Source organism: Eriocheir sinensis, chromosome 25 (assembly GCF_024679095.1).
Source record: "Eriocheir sinensis breed Jianghai 21 chromosome 25, ASM2467909v1, whole genome shotgun sequence".
Lineage (NCBI taxonomy): Eukaryota > Metazoa > Arthropoda > Malacostraca > Decapoda > Varunidae > Eriocheir > Eriocheir sinensis.
The window spans coordinates 17,577,081-17,600,999 of record NC_066533.1 but is presented as its reverse complement, the minus strand read 5'-3'; the positions used below and the strand labels follow the sequence as shown (position 1 = coordinate 17,600,999).

Here is a 23,919-nt window from a genome sequence, read left to right as displayed (position 1 = left end):
AGAGAGAGAAGGAAAGATAAAGAGAAGAACAAAAGACCCAGACAGTGGACTAAACCAGTGAGCACCATTCAAAAAAAAAAAAAAAAAAGCCAAACTTCATCATAGGAGCTCCCATTACAAAGAGTCTGACCTAGGAGAGAAATCCCAAGCCACCTGTGACATCGAGCTCAAGATCAAGAACCACAACAATAACAAGCACGTGGCGGCGGCTTGACCCTTGAAGAACCCTAATACCCTTGACCTCTACCGCCTGTACCGCCTCCCCTGTGACCCCCTGAGAAGTATTGACCACTTAATACGCCTGTGACCCACTTAGAGGACACCACCAGGGCAGGAGAGTGAATTAGAGCGCCATCACCAGCCATATGAGGACAGTCCACCCGTGTCGAGACGTTTAAAAGGAGCATAAAAACGTTCCTGATCTCAAAGGTATATTACAAAGGCATCCATATTTAAAGAGAAAGGACGTGTAATGGGATTTGTGCGGATATAAAGACAATAGCATCACAGGAAGAGGACAAAGGAAGATTTTACAGCTTGTCACCCGGAGTGTTGGTTATATAGACTAGAGGGAACGTTTCGCCAATCAAGGTGAGCGTGTTTTGTGTGATAATGACTAATGCTTTATTTACGTACTGCCACAATGATTTAGAATGTTAGCTATTATCTGATGTCCTACTTATATGAAATTTAACCCGGTAGCAGCGGGGACCATGTTTCTTAATGGTCCCTCCTAGCGAGAAAAATGAGAAAAAATCACGCCTCAACACAAACCATTTCATAATATATATCAAAGCATTTAAGATCAGATTACGGTATGTATCATCTATTTTGGGGGGGTTATATCATGGCATAAATTTGGCCCGTCGCTGCTACACAGTAAAGCCACAAATTTGGCCCCTCGCTGCTACCATGTTAAGTACTAGTTAGTGTGGGAGGCTTGTCACCACCTTTAACTTGCCACAATGTTGATATTACAGAACAAAATACTGCACCTTTCCTCTTCCTATGTGATTACTCTTTAATATACCTTTACTGATATTGTCTTTCATCATCAGACAATGGCAGGTTTCCGGGAGCCTCCCCCAAAGAAGCCCAAACCTGACGGCAACGAGTTCAACACCAACTCCTCCCACATCCCAGTCCAGGCCAGCCCAAGCCGCTCAGCCAACGGTCATGTCAAGCCACGGGCGGACAGCTCCTCACCCACAGGCAACCTTAAACACAAGGGGCCTGGAGGGGGAGGAGGCCCATCTCACAACCCCAACAGGAACCCAGAGCAGCTGAGGAACCTGTTGAACCAGAGACATGCGCTCCCCATCTTCCCCGCACGAGCCAAGCTTCTGGAGGAGCTGAAGAAACACCAGACTGTGATTGTCATTGGGGAGACTGGCAGCGGCAAGACAACGCAGATCCCACAGTACATCCACGAGGAGAGGCTGGACCGCAGGGGGGCAATATGCGTCACTCAGCCTAGGAGGGTGGCGGCCATCTCCATCGCCAAGCGGGTAGCCGAGGAAATGGACACCAACCTTGGGGGACTAGTGGGCTACTCCGTTCGTTTCGAGGAGGCTGTGTGTCCGGCGACGAAGGTTAAGTACGTCACCGATGGGATGCTGTTACGGGAAGCAATCTCCGACCCCCTGTTGAGCCGGTACAGCTGGGTGGTGCTGGACGAGGCTCACGAGAGGACGATAAACACGGACGTTCTCTTTGGGATCGTAAAGGATGCGCAGAAGGCTCGGAAATCCAACCCTGGCCAAGAGTCTCTGAAGCTGATCATCATGTCGGCTACGATGGATGTGGATCACTTCAGTAAGTACTTCGATAACTGCCAGGTGCTGTACGTGGAGGGCCGGCAGCACCCCATAGAGATGTTCTACACCAAGAAGCAACAAGACGACTATGTGATGACCGCCATGACCACAGTGTTCCAGATCCACCGCGTCGCACCTCCACAACACGATATCCTCGTCTTCCTCACCGGACAGGAGGAAATTGACTCTGTGACAGCCAGCTTGCGACAGATAGCCAAGGACCCCAGCCTGTCGGATTGCCCCAGGATGAGAGTGTTAGCTCTGTACGCCGCCCTGCCAGCCAACCAGCAACTTGATGTCTTCCGTGCGACAGCAGAAGGGGAGAGGAAGGTCATTGTCAGTACAAATATTGCGGAGACCTCCATCACCATCCCGGGAATACGTTACGTGGTGGACTCAGGGCGGGCGAAGATACGGACATACCACGCGGGCAGCGGATTCGATGCTCTGAAGGTCAAGAAAATATCGCAGGCCCAGGCATGGCAGCGGGCAGGTAGAGCGGGACGAGAGGCACCGGGGAACTGCTACCGAGCCTACACGAGGGAGGAGTTTGAGGCACTGGACGCCAACCCTACACCAGAGATTCTCCGGTCAAACTTAGCGAGCGTGATACTGCAGCTTCTGGCAATGGGGTTGAAGAATGTGCTAAGCTTTGACTTCATCGACAAGCCCAGCACGACGAACATAGACACAGCGGTGGTTCAGCTGACCTTCCTCGGGGCTGTTGTGACAAAGGGTGACACTCTCGAGCTGACAGAGACGGGAAGGAAAATGGCACAGTTCCCACTTGAGCCTCGCTATGCTAAGGTCATCCTCTCTGGCCCTGAACATGGATGCACGGATGAGGTGGGTTGACATCTCATCCTGACCACTTTTTCCTTTTCTTTTTTAGAGTAAAGAAAGCACATCAAAGGCAAAAACAAACAAGATAAAAAATGTTAATCACTGCTATCTGATTACTATGACTTCAGTTTGTGTTGTGTTGTCATAGTAAGGTTGATATATAAATTTGTAAAGCAACACAGTAATACCAGTGACATCTATACTGCTACTGCTCCTTCCACTAATACAACTACTATTACTTCTACTATGATTCAGTTTGTGTTGCACTCGTTAAGTTGCATCACAGTAATACCAATGACATACTTTTACTTCTTCCACTACTACTACAATTAACTACTGCTACTTTCCCAATACTTCCAGGTGTTAACAATCATCTCAGCCCTGTCCAGCGAGTCCATCTTCGTCAACCCGAGCGGCAAGAAGGAAGCAGCAGCCAACGCCAGGAGGAAGTTTACCTCCGTTGAGGGCGACCACATAACGCTCCTCAAGATCTTCCGGGCCTTCAAAGCCGCCAAGAAAAACAAGGTGGGGGAAGGAGGAGGAGGAGGAAGACTTGAAGTGATGTTGGAGTTTAATGAATGTGGTTTTGTTGTAAGAATATGAATGGTGGTATTACTGGACTTCTAGTATCATTTAGAAGTAATATTAGTAGTTTTAAGATTGGAAGTGAAGTGATATTGAGTTTTATGAATGTGGTTTTGTTGTAAGAATATGAATGGTGGTTTTAATTGTGGTATTACTGGACTTCTAGTATCGTTTGGAAGTAATATTAGTAGTTTTAAGATTGGAAGTGAAGTGATAGTTTTATGAATGTGGTTTTGTTGTAAGAATATTAACGGTAGTTTTAATTGTGGTATTACTAGATTACTGGTATTGTTAAGAGTACGACAGAAAGTAATATTAATAGTAAATTTATTGATAGTTTCCTTAAAATCATTATAATAGTAGTTTTAGTAGTGATATTATTAAGTTTATAAATAATCAAAAGGATAATAACAGTATAAGTATTAGTAACAGTTAAGAAGTGACTAAGAATGTTCATGTCTTCCCAGATGTGGTGTCACGAAAACTTCCTCAACTTCCGCAACCTCAACTATGCGTGTGAGGTGCGCAAACAGCTGGCCCAGGTGTGTCAGAGGTGCGGGGTGGCCATTGCCTCTTGCCAGCAGAAGACAGACTCAGTGCGAAGGTGTGTTGTGAGTTTCTTCCTTCTAACATAAGCAACATCTCCCCTGACGAAAATATGAACCATTTCTAATATGTATAGGAAGAAATTTGATTGCCTCCCTGAATTCACCTTCCTCCTTCATTTAGTAAAGTACCTCATTCTTCCTCTTCTTTCTTCCCTTTTTTTATATATCCTGTTCCTCCACACCTGTATTTACCTTCCTCCATTTGGTACAGTATCTCATTCCTGCTTTTCTATTCTTTCTTTCCTTCTATTAATATATCCTGTTCTTCCACATCTTCCTCTAATTAATACACAACCCTCAATCCTAAACCCTACCTAAGAACCATCAACACACTCTTCCCTTTCATATAGTACCTGCTCTCACATCTTCCTTTAATTACAGTACTATACATCCCTCAGTCCTAAACCCTACCCCCTGACGTCAACACCCATCAACACAGTCTTCCCCTTGATACAGCATCTCACTCTCTATCCCTTCCCTCACAGATGTCTTGCCATGGGACTCTTCACCAACGTGGCAGAATTGCAGCTGGACGGCAAATACCTCACACTGGACACCAAGCAAGAGGCCGCGCTGCATCCCACCTCCGCGCTCTTTGGAGGGAAGCCCGCATACGTCCTCTTCACAGAGCTGGTACACACGGGAAAGGCGTACATGCACCTTAATTCCATTGTGGACCCCGAGTGGCTGTACGAGATCGCCCCGGAGTACTTCAGGAAAAAGCACATCAAGAGGTGAAAGAGGCAGAAGGGGTGAAGGGCCGGGGTAGGCGTGATGAGGGAGGGGAGTGGGGGGAGTGTGTTCAGGGGTAGGGTGAAGGGTAAGGGATGGGGAGATTTGGAGGATTAGGGAAATGGGGAGAATAAATGACAAGCAATGATAGGGTGACGTCAAGTTACCCAACATGAAAATGTTAGGGATTTGTGCAGCATTTTTTACTCATTATTCTTATTCTGTATACAATAAAAACTACATTATATTAAGTTTCATGAATTACTTATCAAGGGAATATGATTCATTCTTTCTTTAAATTTATAGAATAAGTCCACTCAATCATTCCAAGTCACTGGAAGTACTTTCCTACACCTTTTTGTCCTGCACTCCCCAGCCCTTTACTGCATCATCACCCGTGTGATTGTATTGTGTGTATGTCTTTCCGTGCAGGAGTGAGCCAGTGAGAGGGAGAGATCTTGTTCCCATCACTAAAATTCTAATAGTAATTATTTAACTTCTGTTTTACAAACTATGTTACTACCTTTGTTGTCCTAAATAGATTAGAAGTAAGAGACGACAGACAATCTTCATTATGCATCACCACTTCATTCAACAATGGCTAAGACACTTAGGTTTGTGACATGATTGAGTTCTATTTTGCAATTGAGATACTTCATTTGACCACATGATGAGGAATGTTCATGTCTTCCAAATTCTAAACAAGTTTTTCTCTTATTTTGAGTGTGTCGGCTCCCTGGCCTTCATGGCGTGTGCCAATGTGGGAACAGTAATGATGAGGCATGTGATCCTGGAGGCAGGGATGGACAGTGACCTGCTCTGAGCATTGTTGTGCATTCCAGGCTCTTTTCTCATAATGCAGTGCAATGTATGTGTACACACACACACACACACACACACACACACACACACACAACTACACACACACACACACACACACACACACACAAATTGACCTTAACACACAAAACACTTCCTTTCAGATTTTATTAGTACCATATATAATAGCTTTGCTGGAATGTACATAAATATACAATTATATAACAGATCAAGGGATAACTTCCCATTTGTTAAGGTGGCCAGGTATTAGGGTGAAACTCATCATATTCCAAACCATTGTTTCTGTATGGCCACAGGGAGGGTGTGTGTGGGGGTTAACTATGTGCCTTACTGTTCATTTCCATCTGTAAATAATCATTTTTTTTATAAACTAAATAAAATTTATATATTTAAGCCTTGCATTCGTCCTTTACTCTCCCGGACTGGGGCCGAGGCAGGTAGATGCATTGCTTAGTCTCTTGTCCTCATTAGTGCTTCATACAGAACTTACATTAGTGATTTATTAAAGATCAACATTATCCACTACATGAAAAAGTTGTTTTAAAAGTTAAGCTTTGGAAGCAACAAACATCTATGAAAAGTTAAAACTTGTATCAAATAACCCTTGCATACTCAACAACAGTATTGAGGTGCACAACAGGCAGCTGGACCCATGAAACATTACATTCAAAGAAACGGATCAGAATAAAGTTTAAGAACACAGTATTGAATATGCAACTTTTAGAACCAACTTCCCTTATACATCACTACTCTCATAAATATATAGACCACCATTAATATCCTCCTTGTGCCTAAGACTCCACATACGAGCACACACAACCGTTGTACAGGACAGTCAGCTTAGTTCCAGCAGCAACCAATTCATCAACTACCAGCAGACCCATCAAACAGAATCCCACACTTGATCTAAATAACTATCAAAGACTCCTCTACCACTTATGATAACTGTTAAATAATCTCATAATCACAAACTACGTATTAGAACTAGTTACATCTTCCAATTTCTTTGTTCCTGTGGTAAGTCATTCTGTTTTGATGAATACCAGATGCAGCAGTGAGTGATTCTGTGGAAAGTTTGGTCTGAGAAACTCTGCCGCTAACACACACTCCAAAAGGGACCGAGCGTTTGAGGTGGCAAGCAGAATTACATGTCTTACGGTGACACTCGGGAAAATCTAGTCAAGAAACCTATATACTATTATGATATGTTAGGCTGAAGTACAATTTTACTTATCATTTCTCTCCACCATTGTTGACAAATATTGGAGCCAGAGATGAAGATAAATGAAATGAAGAGTCAACCCCTCCACACTGGCTTAGCTACTCATCTCAGGCCAAACCACTGATGGCTGCTGCCGACACAACGACTGACTGACCGAACGACCTAACTCCTCTGGTTGACCATGACTTGCCAGCCGGAGATGATGAGTGTGATGACATACATTCCGGCAGCGATCCCACAGTTTACAGCGATCTGCCGATGACACCTCAAATGAGCCATGGTGATCTGGCCTATCCAGCTTCATTCATGCAATTACATACATAAATATTCTTTCTCTAGATGATGATGAGTTACCCTGTTCCTCAGAGGTAGGGTGGGGAGTTCAAAAGGGTTCAAAAGTCACCATTCTTACTAGTGTTCCCGTGAGAGTAGTTAATAATGGCAACATCCCAAACACTGACCCCCATTACCATATCAGTAACCTCTATTTCAATTCCCACTAACAACATGCAGTGGAGTACAATGCTAAGAAATATGTATACTATTTTACATCCAAATTCAACACTACAGTAAGTTTAATTAAAAGGTGACTGAATAAACTAATCTACTGGTGAAATTACCGTCTACTTGGTGCAAGAATAATTAAGAATTTTATGGGGAAGAGCAGTAGCTATATAAATATCCTTACAATCAACATAACATAATAGCTAAGTCACGGTGCTTACCATCCATCGTCCCTCGGCAGAGAAGTGATATCAGACATGAAAGTATTGCACAAAAGAAAGTTTGAGGTGGAATTTAAACTTCTTAAGTAATATTAATACTGAAAACTCTGTAATAATTTGAATATGAAACTGTATTTTGCATTATCAGTTAAGTTGTAAATGGCTGTTAATGACAAAATTGTGAATCAGAATTATGATAAAGAGCACAACAGGATGTAAAATATTGGTAGGGGAAGAGAAAATGGAAAAGGTGATTGAATTTAAATAGTTAGGGACAGGTCTTTGTCAGTATGGGAGCATGGAGTGAGAGGAAAGGAAAGAGAAGAGAAAGGGAGAGTAGAGAGCAGAAAGAGAGAAGAGAAAGGGAGAGCAGAGAGAAGAGAAAGTGAGAGCAGAAAGAGAAAAGAGAATGAAGGACAGAGTGGATAAGTATTAGAGAGAGAGAGAGAGAGAGAGAGAGAGAGAGAGAGAGAGAGATTGAGAGCAAGGGATTTAATTTGCTGCAAGAGAGTAAAGGAATAACAAAAACTTGAGATGCTTCAGTCATAGCCACCCTCTTAAAAGAAAGTTCCCAAGAGACAGCAGGACATATAGATCAGAACAGTTTTATACCACACGATGAATCTGTAGAAACAATAACATAAAAACAGATAAAAACGCAACAGGTAGAGAGTCTCACCGTGTGGTAGGACTCGTCAAGCGCCTTTATGTACTCGTTGGCGTCGTGGTGTGCCTCTTCGGGGATGTACAGGTCCTCGATGAAGGCCGGGGACTTGATGAAGAAGAAGATGCCCATCAGCGCCTGGAACAAAGAAAAGGTAGCTATGATGTACTGCAGGGTTGCCAGATTATCGTATCCACCATTGTATTTAGACACTTAACTATAGCAAAAAGACACTAATAATTAAACCTTTCAACGGTAACTATAAATAAATGTAGTTATTGGAGTGGAGGAGACAGTATTGGGGTCGGAAATCGGAAAACGTAAGAGGCTAAGTACGATAATCTGGTAACACAGGTACAGTTCTGATAAGTAACATACGCTAAAATGGTACCCTATCGCCCTCTGTTAGAACTGGATATAGCAGCATTTTCTACACTCCTTTTGTTGCCCTTGAGCCATCTCCTTTGTTATAAAAAAAAAAAGCATGCTGCAATATGTGAAATGAAAGACTTGAGCACCATACATAGACGAACGGGACCCTTCTCATCTGGGGGGCTGATGTCTGGGGGGATGATGTTAGCCCGAAAAATGTCTTGCCTGTAAATTCAATTGCTAAAGTTGGCCAATATTTACAAGTATGACATAAAGCCTAAAGTATTGAACTGAACACTGTGATGAGTATGGGCTGTACTTTTTAATGCTACACTAAATAAATAATAGCTATTACTGAAATACATTAGTGGTAATATAGTTTAGAAATAAGGAATAAAAAAAAGAGAAAAAGGAGTTTTGGCTTAAAAATTCATATGGAAAATTAAAATAAACCTTTCATCCAAGTAGTAATAATAACGTTAAAATCAACCAGAGAAGTTAGTGTCGATCACCCAAATAAAGTGTATATATAATTCTATCGTACATAAAGAAGCTGTGAGATCCTGGCACCAGCTTCACACAGCGTCCACTCACCAGCTGCACGATGCCCCAGGCGCTGAGGAGGGTGCAGCAGAGGGAGCACTTGGGGCCGCACAGCTTCATCTTGGCGGGGAGAGTAAATAGAGCACAAAGTAGATCCTTCCTGTCCTTCCTTCGGCCTCTCCTGCAGTCCTTCCCTCAACCCGTGACACCCGTTTGTTTACCTTTCTAAGCACGGACAAAACAGATCTTATGTTGCCTTAATTATCCTTATTTTAGCCTATATCTTCCTTCCTACACCTTTCTAAAATTATAAGAGTTAAATATAAATAGTTCTAGTGATGTTTTGATGCCTGAATTGGTGTGGTTTTGCGTTTATAAGGGTATGTGACGTATAGTTTTGCCTGTGTACTTTTCATACTCCCCGTGATCACCTGACTCAATGGCTTTTTAACGGTGCATTGGTCTCGGTCTTGCGCGAAATTTATAAACCTTAACTATTGATTGATTGATAATTTACTGCTGCAGGTGAACAACAAGGGAGAAGGGAGGAACATGCCATCCCAACCCCCAGGCAGGACAATGTGTGATTATACAGCCATGACCAACACAGAATAATGCTGAAATCCTTACCTAATTCACCCCCCATTTCTTTTAATACTAATAAAATTGGATCTTTCTCTCCCTTGAAATTAATCCACGTAGTCTGGACCATAATGTGTGGCCTGAATGTCTATGTAATGATCATGTTTCTCTCTACATAACTTACTCCTTTAAATCAGACTAAACAGGAAACACCAGCTTCTCTACATATACCAGAACATACCCTACCATTATTTTCTAAGCCAATTATTCCTACATTCTTAGCGTACTTTGTCCCCCATTACACCAAGCAATTCTCCCCATCCTTAACCACCCATTAGAAAAACTCCTCTAGCCACCAACTGACCCATTTGAGACTATATTCAAGAGGTTGCAAGAAGTTAAAAGTTGAAGTAAAACGATTCCTTCTTTATATAAACGACAATGATTGTATGTACAGAACAGTTAAAAGAGCAAGTTATCTTAGTATGTACATTCTGTCCTTCGGTGATTAAAGGCTACACAGGAGGGCAGGTCAGGGTGAAGAGACCCGAGCGATACAAAGCGTCAGAGGTCTACAGAAGATGAAAAAGACTGGTTTGGCAATAGTTACGTTCATGTAGTAATAAAATAAGGTTCTTCTTCTTTTTCAGCTTCTCTGTCTTCTGCTTCTACTTTTCTTTCTTTTTCTTTCCCTTTTCTTCTTCTACTTCTTCTCATTCAACAACCTTTTTTTCCACTTCTACTTTTTTTCTTTCTAATTCTCTTCTACTTCTTCTCATTCAACAACCTTATCTTCCACTTCTACTTCTTTTTTCTCTTTCTTTCTCCATTTCTTCTACTTCTTCTCATTCAGCAACCTTATTTTCCATTTCTACTTTTTTTTCTCTTCTTCTACTTCTTCTCATTTAACAACCTCATCTTCCTTCATGGGGTTGGATAAAGTGTTGAGTCATTAATCAGCTTCAATATAGTGCAGAATAGTAACTCAACATGGATATTTCTATTGCCAGAAGGCCACTGCAATGCCACAAATTAATGTTAAGGCTAGGAATGTATCACTTAACCTAATATTTCCTGCTTAACCCAAGTAACATTTTCCCGTAACCTTATTAATTTGAGGCGTTAAAATGGACTTCTCGCAATATATATTCACTTCCATCCATACCAACACACACAGCAACCATCCCACCACAAGGGGGCGACTAATACACTCCAGGCCATTACTCCGGTAGGTACACAAGGACAGAAGAGACTACAAGAGGCCAGACATCCTACACTTGGTAGCACCTGAAATACATAGCTATCAATCTTTCCAGTGTCTTCATTACTGGTGACTACCTATCATGACCTCAGACAAGATAGTTTTTGTGTAACACCCCAACCTGCTTCTATTGTTATTTGGCGATCATTATCTCCCCGATCCTCCACTTCATACATGCTTTTTAATTCACATGTCGTATGGCCCGTGTCGTATTGGGTAGCTTTGTATCCTGTTTTTTTTCATTTCCTGGTAACTCATAATGCCTACTATTCTCTTCTCTTTACCCCGTGATGATTTAGGTTTGCCCAGTCTAGTTTGGTGTCTTCCAGCACTGCGCCACACCCTGGAGGGCGACACGCTACACTCCAAACCAGCCCGGCACGCCATGCCTGTGGTTGTGGAGTCTCGTTATCCTTTTAAATTCTCTCTCAAGAATCTTAATCTGTTTCTTCTGCTTCTCCACTTCCTCTTCCTTTTCTTTTGGGAAAAGATCTGGAAACTCAAACTTCTGGTCCTTTGGCTGAAAAATGAAAGAAAATGCATCAAGATCAGTCACAAATTGAAAAAATAATGAAGAACTTACGTAGTCTAATTTTCTTTCCAGTAATATCATCAACATAACATCCTTAATGAGTAGACTCCAGTCACAGTAATCAGTGCCATGACTTAGATTCTAAAGGAGTTGTGGTTGGGACTATGGGTTAATTATTCCTTTAAAAAGACCAGATATAAATTAAGAAGTCTGACTCCTGTGTTCCAGCTCTTGCATCATTATAGTGACTTATCTTAGGAACTCAGGAACAAAATGTGGAAAATGGAAAGCTATATGAATAAATTACCCAACTTATATATTTAGGATCTTTTGTCTTCTTTCTCTTTTCTTATAATCAGTTACCGGCTATAAGCATGACTAAGAAAATATCACCAAGGAGGACTCACCAGGGTCACATAGGCAACTTTGTAGTCATCATCCTTGACGATGTATCCTCCAAACTTACTCCGCGAGAATTCACCTAAAAAGAAAAAAAGGAATTACTGTATGCTGTAAACTGATGGCAAGATTCATTGAGAGGTTACCTGATTAATATTTCCTACCAATATTACCTTTATCATTATTGTTGTTACTACCACCTTGATTACTGTGAGTGCTTTCAGAAGGCATCCTCATCATCTGGAAATTCTACACACTATTTCATATATACAGATCTTCTCCACCTTAAGATTGATTTATGTTCTGAAAAAAAGCAATTGTGAGGTGAAACGAGCCCATAAAGAACTTGAGTTTAATATTATGTGATCTAAAATCCTTAATGCATAATATCAACATTGATTTGTGGATTGCACTGAATCTAAATCATTACAAAAGCAAATATAAACACATTAAATAACTGTATATAACATAAATAAATACTGGACCGATCATAAAAGCAAATAGATTGTAAAGAGAACAAAGGTATTCAAAGAATGACGACTGTGAGAGCGAACTACCTTAAAACAAACCGTGTGAGACCTGTCCGTTAAACCCCAACATCCTCACCCATTTTGTTGTGTGTGATGATGTTCTCCACATTGATTTTGTATATTTTCTCCAGGTAGTTCTTGATGTCGTATTTGGTCATCTCAGGCGACACATGGAACTGAACCACATTAGGCGGCTGGGGGTCCTTGGGCTTGACGATTTTCATAAAGAAGTTAGGTAGGAACACTCTCAGCTGGGGGTTCCCGTGCCGATAGAGTGGGTACCTGAAGGAATAATAGGACGCATTGCTCTGAGGCTAAATCGCAACTCTAAACTAATCTTACAAAAATCACCTCTTTTTAATAGGGCTACATAACTATTTTAGTGGGGATAGGTTACTATTTTGGTTAGGTTACCATTTACAGGGGTTAGTTTACCATACAAGGGAGATAGGTTAACATGAGGGAGGCTAGGTTACAATATGAGGGGGCGAGTTTATCACAGGTTACAATACGAGGAGGCTAGGTTACCATTTAAGGGGGTTAGGTTACCAGTGATGGGGGTTAAGTTACAATTAAAGGGGGCTAGGTTACCAATGAAAGAGAATAAATCGGTTTAGGTTAGTAAGGGGAACAGGAATAGCCTCCATAGGACTGGTTTACCATATATGAGGGCTCAGTTACCATTTAGGGGGAATTAGGTTACCTTTTAAGGGGCTAGGTTAACATGAGGGGGGGCTGGGTTAACAAATGAGGGGGAGGATAGGTTACTACTTAGGTGAAATTACATTATTTGTCCAGCTTTACTCAGTTAGCAGCCAATAGAACAGTATATTAACATGGCACATCGTTTTTACACTTATTTTCACCCCTCCAAAGTTAGTTTCCTCCCATACTTCTATTTCTTCCTTAACAATCACATAACACAACCTAACCCATGCACTCCCTATACCTTCAAACTATTTAGTCACCACTCCTTTGACTATCGGTAACACATGCAGGAAAGTTTGTGGTAATTAGAGGTTTAGAAGTTTAGTTTATTTCCCCACTAACTCATGAGCCTTGAGTCATGGGTTGGTGCTCTTAGATGCTACAGACTCTCACGTCAACTATTTCTAAAGCCCAAAAAAGCGGTAAATTACGTTCTTATGAGTGATTTTTTGAGTTCAATGTACAGAAGCCTTGTCAAACTAACACCAGGGCCAAAAAACTATTACTGGGGTGACTCAAAACTCCCGTGAAAGCCTTAAATGTGTGCATGGGTGAGGAAATGTAACATGGCCTTCCCCTCCAGGCCGAGTCAGCTCATGGCCGGGAAGTGACCCACGTTAAAGCCACAGGGAGGATGAAGTATGCCGATTTGACCAACAGTCCTACCAGGTGAGGCTTCCTGAATACCTAGTGCATCACCTGACACCCGCTAATTAAAGGTAATCCTCGGGGAAGCTTGATACAGGGGTGAATAATGTGTGGTTTCCTAAGGAGCAGCCCATCACTCAGGCCGCCGGGGCTCCTGCATTTATGTTAGATTTTACATGAATATATTATGCAAGAGTACTGATGGACGCCCCCATGGCCACACCAGAGACCTAAAGGCACGCCGTGAACCCTTGAAACCGTAAATCTAAGCCACACACGCCCTCACCATCTCGTGGACATGGTGTGGCGCGCTGCTGTGTCCTCCCTCCCAAAGGTTCCCACAACACGGCGCGCGCGTGCCTCGCCTCCTCCTCCGCTCTTTTCGGAATGGTCGATAAATGGGTACCCGGGGAAGGTAAAAGCACTAAAATATGGAAACCCGGATGTTACGTGGCCTGTGTCCCAGCAGGGTGTTGGGTTCTCTCCCACTAAAAGCTCAAAGGGCCCATGGCCCTGGGACGGGTCACGGAGACGAGCACCGCGGCCACGCGCAGCTATTATAATAACTTGGATGTGCTCCCAATTTTTTAAATGCTTACCTATGAACCGATGGTGAGAAATTAAGAAGTAACTTCTTGTAATGTTCCCCACCTCGTAGTAAATGTCAGCCAGTGCAATTAATTAAGTTAGTACGTCCAATGTGTCTGTCATTGATTATAGTTGATTCGTTTCGATGTTTCAAGTAATGCAACGATGAACAACAAAGATGTGCTTGCCCTCCAAGTCCCTGAATGATATATTCAGTGGTACTACAGGCGGTTGAATACAAATGAATTAAGTGAAAAAAAAAAAGTTATAAATAATTCGGGGTATATCCAGTCCAACTCTGTGTATTATAATCTGCCGCATTTCCAACCATATCCACAAATAATGCCAACTGATCACCTGTCAATCCTTATCTCTTGTTCAGTGTGTCACCTGCTGGCTCTCTCCTCCCCAGGTGTGTCCGAGGCCGAGGCAGCATGATGGGCGGCGTGCTGCGGGGCCTTCTGCTGCTCCTCACGCCCACCCTGCTCGTGCACGCCAACACGCCCTTGGTCATCAACACGTGGAACTTCACCAACGCCACGGCCAAGGGTAATGCCACCTTGAGGACCCTATACTATACTAATACCACACTATAGTTTTAAGCTTACTTTTAATGTGGGCGCTACTAAAGATAGGTATATAGCGATGCACGGGTTATATAGTATAGGTACCAAGTAATTATTAAGTGAAAAAGAACTACCCCCTTGTGAAAAAAAAAGAAGTATACCCCCTTAAGTGAAAAAGAATTACCCCCTGGAGTGTTTATAACTTTAATTGCAATACAGTCTTCAAGTGACAGTTGTGGATATATATAGCTGACCAGCCTTAGTTATTTGAGGTACTGACAGTGAGCGACCCACTGATAAGCCTAACTGGGAGATGACTCACCTACCATTATCTTCGGTCAAACCTTTACCAACTTTCTCCCCATTTCTTTTTACTCCCGTTTCAAGAGCAATGGAATACCACTTCGATCTAAGGGAAGCTCTGTTACTGGGCTGACATAATACAGCCTGAGGGTTATATTCTTAAGCCATACATTTAACAAGGCTTTAGTAGGTCTTGTGGGCATTTCCATGGATAGTTTAATGACCCTGGTAATTTGACAAGTTTCTGCACCATGAACGTAAAGAAACTCTAATGGGGATGCACTTAACCTCTTTTCTTGGCCTTTAGAAATGATTGATATAAGAGAAGGAAGCCGTAATGCCAGGTTAAATTAAGTATGGAATGTACACAGGATCACGAGAGTATAGGTACTAGAGTTGTCAGTACGTAATTGTCTCTCCCTCCGACTGTTAGACCCGCATTCACATTTTTTTTACCTTCTGAATCTGCTCATAAATCCACGTACTGACTTGCAGCGTGGGAGGTGCTGACCCAGGGCGGAGGATCAGTGGTGGATGCTGTGGTGCACGGCTGTACGGTGTGTGAGGAGCTGCAGTGTGATGGCACGGTCGGGTTCGGTGGCAGCCCGGACGAAAACGGCGAGACCACCCTTGATGCAATGATCATGGATGGGTGAGACACATTACCCATTTTCTAATACCATGCCAAATCTTATTAATACCAGAAACTAACACGTCATTTTCTTTCCTTTTGCCTAGGACTTGAACTCTCGAAAAGGAAGATATCAAGACCCTTCAGTCCAAAATTGACCCTCTCAGCTTCTAATTTTTTCTGTACAGGTTATGTGTAAAGCAGGCTATATTTTTTATGTTTTACCCTTGAGCTGTATAAGAAAACTATCCCTGAAGCTATTCCATTATGAGCTGTCTCCTCTGCTGTATGTATAAAAAAGAAAACTATCCCTAAAGATATACCATTGCCTTCCAGCACCACACATGATGTAGGTGCAGTGGCTGACCTCCGCAGGGTGAAGGGTGCCATCGCTGTAGCCCGCAGCGTAATGGAGCACACTACACACACGCTGCTGGTGGGCGAGCAGGCTGCACAGTTCGCCTTCACAATGGGCTTCCAAGAGGAGAACCTCACTACCCCAACCTCGGCCCACATGCACCAGGAGTGGCTGGATAACAACTGCCAACCGAATTTTTGGGTGGATGTGACACCAGACCCAACCACCTCCTGCGGGCCATACAAGCCTATTAACCCCAAGGCTAGCAAGGCAGCGATAGCCAAGGAGGGGAAGAACTTCAATCGCTTCAGCCATGACACTATTGGAATGATTGCTATTGATGCCAAGGTAATACTAATTATATGGTATGGGGCACAGCTTCCACAATGGTATCCTTGGTCTATAATTATTGTCTCAAATTAGATTAGGACTGTTCTGCAATGCCATAATTTGTAGACGGGTTGCATTTGTATCATTACGGTTGGATCTTCGAAATTGAATGATTTCAATATTTTGTCTATCCTTCCAGGGCCATATTGCAGGAGGAACCTCAACCAACGGCGCCCGCAACAAGATCCCCGGCAGGGTTGGGGACTCGCCTATTCCTGGCAGCGGGGCTTACGTGGACAAGTTTGTGGGCGGGGCGGCTGCCACAGGAGATGGGGACGTGATGATGAGGTTCCTCCCTGCGTTGGTGGCCGTGGAAGGCATGCGTGCCGGCCTCAGTCCCAGTAAGGCTGCAGAGGTAGCCATACTCAGAGTGGCTCAGTATTACTCGGAGTTCATGGGAGCAGTGGTGGCCGTCAACATTGCCGGGGAGTACGGAGCAGCCTGCCACGGCATTGAAACCTTCCCTTTCTCAGTTGCCGATTCAGTAACGAATACCGTAGAAATTAAAAATGTAACCTGCATTGTATAGTGGTTAGCAGGCACAAAAATAAAGTAATAAATACAATGGAAACTAAGTCACTAAAGAGGAATTAATGATACATGATGATTGTGAAACTTCTTTATGACTTAATAAACATTCCATACCTTTCATGTTGATTTGTACTGCCACAACAGCGTCATAGTGCTCTATATTTAGTCTTCGAGGAAATATATACCAGAAAGGTATGGTGCACATTCATTCTCATACCATATAAAAATGAGGAATTTCTAACTAAACAGGAATCTTAGCAACCTTAGTCAAGTAATTTGGTGATGAATTAATACACAACACTGGCAACAGGGAAAGTCATTAGTTACTAACGAAATACATCACATGTAACCAAGTTCGTGATTTCCACCAAAAAAAGTCAAGGAAAGAATGTGACCAAAGAATTAGTGCTAATTTAGAAAATCTCAACTCTCTATAATTGAAAGTAAATTCACTTTTTAGTCCACAGTGTACAAAGGGTGGAAAATATTCCTGCTAGAGGAGCTTCGAGCCCCATTCCCCACAAGCTCCAAACGGCTCAGTCATTCTGTCACCTCATACATTCAAGTTCCTGGAAGGCAAGAAAGTGTATTGAGACAAACCATCATTTTTTTCATCTTATATCTGCCATGTATTAGAAAAGAAAACTCATGGGCATATACTCCAGAAAGTTTGGGCAGTAGAGAACAGCTTCCAACTTGAAGGTCAAGTAGTGAAGCATTTCTGTCATCAGGTGAGAAGGTTATGCAGGCATTAGATACAAACCTTAAGATCTAGAACGGGATCGTCTTCTGAAGTCCGGGGAGTCGCTGCGCCTGCGGTAGTCATCATACCTATAAGAAATTCCAGCAGTTGAGTTAGGTCTGTGCTGCCAATCTCAGGAGTTAATTACATCTACTCAAGCCTACAATGATGATTAAACTGTCTAAGGCTTTCAAGGTAAATTCTTCTAACTTGTAATCTTGGTCTGGCCTGTTAGTGAAGGAGTTGGGGTCAGTACATCCTAGGCCTACAGCTAGTCAGGACAATCAAGCAGTGGCTCATGCCATTGTAAATAGCCAACACAAGACTGACCATCTGCTTCGTCTAACATGACCTCAAGGCTCTGCTGACTATCATCAAACTACAGGCCACACTAATGTTCAGTGGTTGCTAGAGCACTTCTACATCATGAGAATAAAATCTAGGGAACTAAGAAATATTAATTATGCCCCAAAGGAAATTTTTTTACTGCAATTATAACTATGCTGGCAGATGGTAATATTATTCAAATCTATAGAGTGAGGCTCCAACACATCAACTGCTCCAACATATCAACTAATACAAAAATAAATAAATAAATCAGTACAGGGCACACATTCCTTTTAAATTCAGACTGGACACAATCATGCCAATTGTAATGAATGTGTAATTATTCCTCCAATGTCAAGAGTAATTTCACAAACCCATTTCCCACACCATGTCGGGTGAGGTGCCAACAATCTAGCCACCCCCCTTTTCTCCCCCTCATACAATTACACAGCCTTCCATCTGGTGTATGTCCCACTACACCAAGCTTCACTCCCACAGATTAGCTATTCTCTTGGACATGGTTGGTGGCCCCCACACTGAGCTTGGTGCAGGAAATGAGGTGCTGTGATGAGCTGGAGGACAAGTGGATGAAGAAAGCATACAATTGCCATTTATCAATAACAGTAAGCAGTATGCATAAACTAACATTTACTTCAAGCCATCATCTAAAATACTGTTGATTTTTTTTAAAATGAGCAAGCCCTGCAAATGAAACTGAATTGAGTTAAAAAGAAACCCTTGGCATGAAAGCACAATCTAAGCTAGTAATGAAGCATGTCATCATACCAGCATGCAATGGGCAAGGGAAAACCTGTGGTTGCTCTATATATATGGAATGCCAATACTGAAATTAATGTTCTACTTAATGCCTGGCAAGTGGCTCCATTACTTTACTGAAGATTGACCGAATTCTTAATACATGTTTGAGCCAGACAGGAGCATCAGAACCACAAATTTTACACCAAGCACAACATCTAACTAAGACAAGCTGGCTAGTTAGGTTACCGCATGACACAGACCTTGGGGACCTTGAAACAGACCTGGGAGAACGGGACCGGGAGCGCCTGGGTGACCGAGAACGGGAGCGGCCAAACCTACGAGGAGACCGAGACCTGAAACGAGCAGCTGAATTACTCCCTGCCCTTGTGAGAGGCGGAGTGGTGTTGGTCTTGGGAGTCACCATCTCCTTTATTGGGAAGAAATTAATTGACATGAGCACTTTCCATTCCCTTGAGTTACCAGCCCTAGAAGAAGGAGAGGAGGGGACTTAAGACTACTGAGGCAAACTAGGAATGCATGCTGCTGCCTCAGGGGAAAGCAGGTTTGTGTTCTTCAGTCGGGAGGGTCAGCCGCCTCACTTACTGGCAGACAGACAACTACATCATGGCCACCACAACCAGGTGATACTTCACTCTCATAGCAACTGCTAATCCACTGAACTGTCTTTTGAGTTAATCTAGAATAATAATGAAAGATTACCAAGTAATGGAAAATGCTCCTAATGAAATAATTAGACATGATGCCACAAGCAGTCCAGCCCATTCCCACAAACCACCTGGGTGACACTCGTTAGTAACCTGCTCGAGATTCAGATGTTTCAGATAAATATAAAACACATGAACCTTCTACAGGTAAATCAAACACTCCTTAGGGTATTACTATCCTCAGAGAGAGGATGTATACCTACGCTTGACTGAATGAAATCACAAACATATGTTTGTGAAAAGTGATCAAATGGTCAAATACTGAGTAGTGTACCGTCACAGCAGGGTAGGCGTTATGGTGAGGCGAGGCGCGATGAATGTAAGAAAGTGGAGCGAGCGTTGGAGGGTCAAGGACCCAAGATGGTGGGTGGGGGGGCAGGCCTGATGGTGCGCAGGCTGCGGGCGGGCGTTGGGCGGGCAGTGGGCGGAGGGTAGACGTAGACGGGCGGGGAGAAGAGGACACGTGAAGCGCATAAGGGCTGCCCGGGTGCCACGAGGTGCCGCGCCGTAGGAGGGCCATCAGGCAACGTGCCGCTCACCACCACCTCCGCCAAGCCTCAGGGCATCAGGGGACCCGGCACTGGTCTGGCTTAGCGCCTAACAGTCCAGCCCGAGTGCTGCTTCACAAGGCAATCTGACTGGACTAGGTAGGAGCATTGACTCAGGCTATCAAGGTTGTACCAGTGTGGGATCAGGTTAGGAGAGAAGGGAGTGCCCAAAGGGCACCCCCCCTGCCCCAGCACCCCAATGTTAGCAGTCCACTGAACAGAGAGGCTGATGCTGATGCTAGCAGTGGTGGTGGTGATGGTGGTGGAAGTACTTGTGGTGGTGGTGGTGGTTGTGGTGGAGTTGGTGGTGGTGGTGTGGTAGCAACAGTAGGAGGAGTAGATGGTGGTGGTGGTGGTGGTGGAACAAGAAGTAATTTGGGCGAGATAGTCCTGTAATGGGCCACACACCACAATTAACAAAAACAAAATTTCCAGAATTTTATTTTTCTTATGGTCAAAGAATCGAGGTATTTAATGTTAAAGCAAATAGAATTGAGTCCCACTTAAGTCTGAAACTATCCACTTTCAGCCACTGACAGACCAAGTACTTGGCCATTTTCCCCAAATTATAAAAACTACATGAATAAAAGAATAATTAATTCCTATGATTGATCTTAGAAGGATACTTATTAAACCGTCGGTATCTGGAAGCTGAAAATTCAACAGAGTAAGGGTTAAAGCAGAGAGAGAGAGAGATAAACCAACACTACAGCTCAAGGTAAGACTAGAAGTGAAGACTGGTCTGCCCCACCTACCTCTGTGACACCCAGCGAGGCAAGGCTGCCCCAGGCCAGCCAGCTCTGTTAGTCTAACGACCCATGAGTACAAGTGTTCAGCACAGATTACAACAGCTACCATACACTCTGGAAAGATGGCTAAGGACTCTACCATCTGAGAATTGTCACACCTTGAAAATTGTCAAGTCCTTACTATCTGCTTAAAAGTTGTCAAGTCTTTACTATCTACAGAATACCAAGTATCCACAACAAAAAAAGGGAAAAAATTGAGAAAAAGCAAGTGCTTGAGTAACTATTGTTCCTTTCTCAAAAGACCCAGCAATGAAAATGAGCCCTGCAATGACAACTCTTATGTTTGGTACACATGATGACCCCTCTGACCCTTGACCTCCCCAGACCAGGTCCCAGTGATGAGCACCGCCGCCCGGCCAGCCCTAGCGTGCCACCAAGAGTCCCTCCTTCCCACCCTGCTGGCTGAGGTGTTGGCCACCCCCACACAAGGCTTTACCTGGATCTGCGGCTTCCTCCCCGCCGCGGAGGGGAGCGGTAGCGGTCTCTGCGGGAACGACCGGTGGACATCTCAACCCTCACTCTCACACCACACAGACGCCTGGACGGGGGAAAGCGAGAATTTGGTGGTTACACTACACCGGCAAATCTTTCAAACCATGGAGATCACAAATTTATCATGAAGGTAAGTAATGATAAGAAGTTTACATATCAAAGTATGGATGATTTTCAAAGCAAAACACATCAGGTTAATGACTCTTGGAATACCTGGACCTCAAGAATACACCGATGAAACTTTCTGGAACTCTCTCTATTTACTCAAATATCTTATTGCCTCTACATGGAAAGAAACAGGATAAAAAAATAAACAAACAAAATAACCTTAATAAATAAAAATCAGAAAAAAATGGAAACCACTTAAAAAATTGAATGATTCCTCTGGTCAAAAAATGGAATAAAAATAAATAAATAAATAAAACCAAATAATGCAACACATCTACAAAGACCCCAAACACTCACGTGCCGTCCAGGGCCCTCACGGCATCCTCTGCATCCCTCGGGTCCTCAAACTCCACGAAGGCAAAGCCGGGGGGGTTGCGGGCCACCCACACGTTCACCAGGGGGCCGTATTTAGTGAAAGCTGACTCCAGCTCGTGCTTTGCGGCATTATTGCCAAGGTTGCCCACATAGACCTTACAATCCATCCGCATTATTCTGTGGAAGAGAGAACGGGAAACATAAAGGATGGGAAAGGTGAGATGACACAGAATGGCTCTTTATATATATGCTGCTGGGCAAATTAAAACTATTATTATTATTATTGTTAAAACATAAGAAAAATAATACCACAAATGAGAAACATGAATCGTGAGAAAACTAAAGGAAGGTCTGGTCTGGCATGAGCATAAACCTAATAAATAATAATAATAATAGCCTAATAATAATATAATGGAAAGAGAAATATAAATGATGAGAAAACTGGAGGAACAAGGTCTGGCACATGAGCATAATATTGTGTTAAGATTGTTGAATACACCATTTGGGTCATTCAAATTTACAGGTCTAAAAAGTTCTGCCATACATTTTTGTTTTGCTGTTATATTCAGGTAAGAAGGCCAGGTATATAGACTAGGTAATTATAACACCAACGAGTGAGGTCATTATAAATTCAGAGGTTAAAAAGACTAATTATAACACCAACGATTGAGGTCATTATAAATTCAGAGGTTAAAAAGACTAATTATAACACCAACGATTGAGGTCATTATAAATTCACAACGATTGAGGTCATTATAAATTCAGAGGTTAAAAAGACTAATTATAACACCAACGATTGAGGTCATTATGAATTCAAGAGTTAAAACAAACGAGTTATATCCATTTAATTATTTTCCTTCCCATTCCTCCCCGCGTAGGTGTTTGTATATGGGCCCAGGAAGGTGATAATCCCAGGTAAATAATATCATCAGTAATATCGCCCAGGTAAAGCAAGGAAAGGAATAATTAACCTAAACTGCGTCACTCCCCCACAAGCCCGCCATTACGAGGGAGGTATCGAAGGGGCGCCATTACCCACATTCCCACCCATTTTTCACCCTTTTCCAACCCTCCCCTAGACTACCCACCAATGCCATTATAAGCTCTGATACTTTAACTAAATTCTCCCCAAAGCACAGGTTCCGGGGCGCCATACTTACTGGTGGAGAGCTAATAGAAAGGTCGGCGGAGGCTGCACCCCGTCTCGCCTGCCACGGCCACTCCTTGGTTATGACGTCACGCTCCCTCCGCGCCGGCCGCTTGGTTCTTTTTCTCTGTTTTATCGATTTCAGGGTTGTGCTTCCTTTAAATATACGTGATTTTTCTCTTAATTTGTGGTACGAGTGTTGGTTTGTACGGAAACAATGCGGAAATGTGACTTATCTTCGTTTATCCCACTGAAACTGTTTGGTGAAATGCATCTTCGTCGCTGTTTTATCGATTTTTGGGTTATAATTCCTTTAAATATACGTGATTTTTCTCTTAATTTGTGGTACGAGTGTTGGTTTGTACGGAAACAATGTGGAAATGTGACTTATCTTCGTTTATCCCACTGAAACTGTTTGGTGAAAAGCATCTTCGTCTGCCATTTTCACTGTTTTATCGATTTTTGAGCTGTAATTCATTTAGATATACGTGATTTTTCTCTTAATTTGTAGTAGGTGTGTTTGTTTGTACGGAAATAATACGGAAATGTCCCTTGTCTTCGCTTATCCCACTGAAACTGTTTGGTGAAATGTATCTTTCGTTTGCCAATGTGTTTTTGTTTTGTTTTCATTCACATCAAGATCATGTTAGTGTGATTATCCAGTCTATCGAAATTCTCGTTATTTGGGAGAGGATTTGTGAGTGGCTTTGGTTTGGACAAGGGCGGGATATTCGAATGGTTGTTTTTTACAAGAACAGCCTGGTACTGTACGAGGACGAGAAACTTACAAATAGATCACAAAAACAGAACATCAACACGAGAACACTGAACTTACAAGAATACCACAAGAGGAAAACATTAAAAGAACATCAAAGAAACATTAACACAAGAGCAGTAACATGACGAGAA

The 23,919-nt window shown here is 42.9% G+C and overlaps 5 protein-coding genes across 11 annotated transcripts; 2 read left to right on the top strand and 3 right to left on the bottom strand.

Moving 5' to 3' along the window:
• The first annotated feature begins 160 nt into the window (after positions 1-160).
• Positions 161-5,536, top strand: LOC127003521 (ATP-dependent RNA helicase DHX33-like). 2 transcript variants are annotated; one of them, XM_050870351.1, is made up of 5 exons: positions 161-429; positions 1,059-2,663; positions 3,021-3,185; positions 3,713-3,849; positions 4,339-5,536. In XM_050870351.1, exons 2-5 carry the CDS (start codon positions 1,062-1,064, stop codon positions 4,589-4,591), a joined length of 2,157 nt encoding a protein of 718 aa, XP_050726308.1. In that variant the 5' UTR covers positions 161-429; positions 1,059-1,061; the 3' UTR covers positions 4,592-5,536. The 2 variants fall into 2 exon arrangements, with proteins under 2 accessions (XP_050726308.1, XP_050726309.1); XM_050870352.1 differs by having other exon boundaries at positions 161-591.
• A 21-nt stretch (positions 5,537-5,557) lies between these two features.
• LOC127003525 (ribonuclease kappa-like) lies at positions 5,558-9,177 on the bottom strand. Its single transcript, XM_050870359.1, has 3 exons — positions 9,003-9,177; positions 8,052-8,174; positions 5,558-6,899 (listed from the first exon to the last, which is right to left on the bottom strand). The coding sequence occupies exons 1-3, from the start codon at positions 9,069-9,071 to the stop codon at positions 6,810-6,812; spliced, it is 282 nt and encodes a 93-aa protein (XP_050726316.1). The 5' UTR covers positions 9,072-9,177; the 3' UTR covers positions 5,558-6,809.
• A 767-nt stretch (positions 9,178-9,944) lies between these two features.
• Positions 9,945-14,036, bottom strand: LOC127003526 (39S ribosomal protein L23, mitochondrial-like). The gene is made up of 4 exons (XM_050870360.1): positions 13,898-14,036; positions 12,332-12,537; positions 11,734-11,807; positions 9,945-11,314 (listed from the first exon to the last, which is right to left on the bottom strand). The coding sequence occupies exons 1-4, from the start codon at positions 13,909-13,911 to the stop codon at positions 11,153-11,155; spliced, it is 456 nt and encodes a 151-aa protein (XP_050726317.1). The 5' UTR covers positions 13,912-14,036; the 3' UTR covers positions 9,945-11,152.
• LOC127003522 (N(4)-(Beta-N-acetylglucosaminyl)-L-asparaginase-like) lies at positions 13,468-17,096 on the top strand. 3 transcript variants are annotated; one of them, XM_050870353.1, is made up of 5 exons: positions 13,468-13,632; positions 14,612-14,748; positions 15,564-15,720; positions 16,036-16,405; positions 16,587-17,096. In XM_050870353.1, the coding sequence occupies exons 1-5, from the start codon at positions 13,598-13,600 to the stop codon at positions 16,974-16,976; spliced, it is 1,089 nt and encodes a 362-aa protein (XP_050726310.1). In that variant the 5' UTR covers positions 13,468-13,597; the 3' UTR covers positions 16,977-17,096. The 3 variants fall into 3 exon arrangements, with proteins under 3 accessions (XP_050726310.1, XP_050726312.1, XP_050726311.1); XM_050870355.1 differs by lacking the exon at positions 13,468-13,632 and adding an exon at positions 13,661-13,682; XM_050870354.1 differs by lacking the exon at positions 13,468-13,632 and adding an exon at positions 13,995-14,026.
• Positions 17,054-23,134, bottom strand: LOC127003524 (serine/arginine-rich splicing factor 3-like). Of its 4 annotated transcripts, none has more exons than XM_050870356.1 (6): positions 23,024-23,134; positions 21,846-22,040; positions 21,325-21,426; positions 19,067-19,159; positions 17,742-17,809; positions 17,054-17,547 (listed from the first exon to the last, which is right to left on the bottom strand). In XM_050870356.1, the coding sequence occupies exons 2-5, from the start codon at positions 22,034-22,036 to the stop codon at positions 17,743-17,745; spliced, it is 453 nt and encodes a 150-aa protein (XP_050726313.1). In that variant the 5' UTR covers positions 22,037-22,040; positions 23,024-23,134; the 3' UTR covers positions 17,054-17,547; position 17,742. The 4 variants fall into 4 exon arrangements, 2 of the variants coding, with proteins under 2 accessions (XP_050726313.1, XP_050726314.1); XM_050870357.1 differs by having other exon boundaries at positions 19,088-19,159; XR_007757125.1 differs by lacking the exon at positions 17,054-17,547 and adding an exon at positions 19,806-20,469 and having other exon boundaries at positions 17,741-17,809; positions 19,088-19,159.
• Positions 23,135-23,919: the final 785 nt, after the last annotated feature.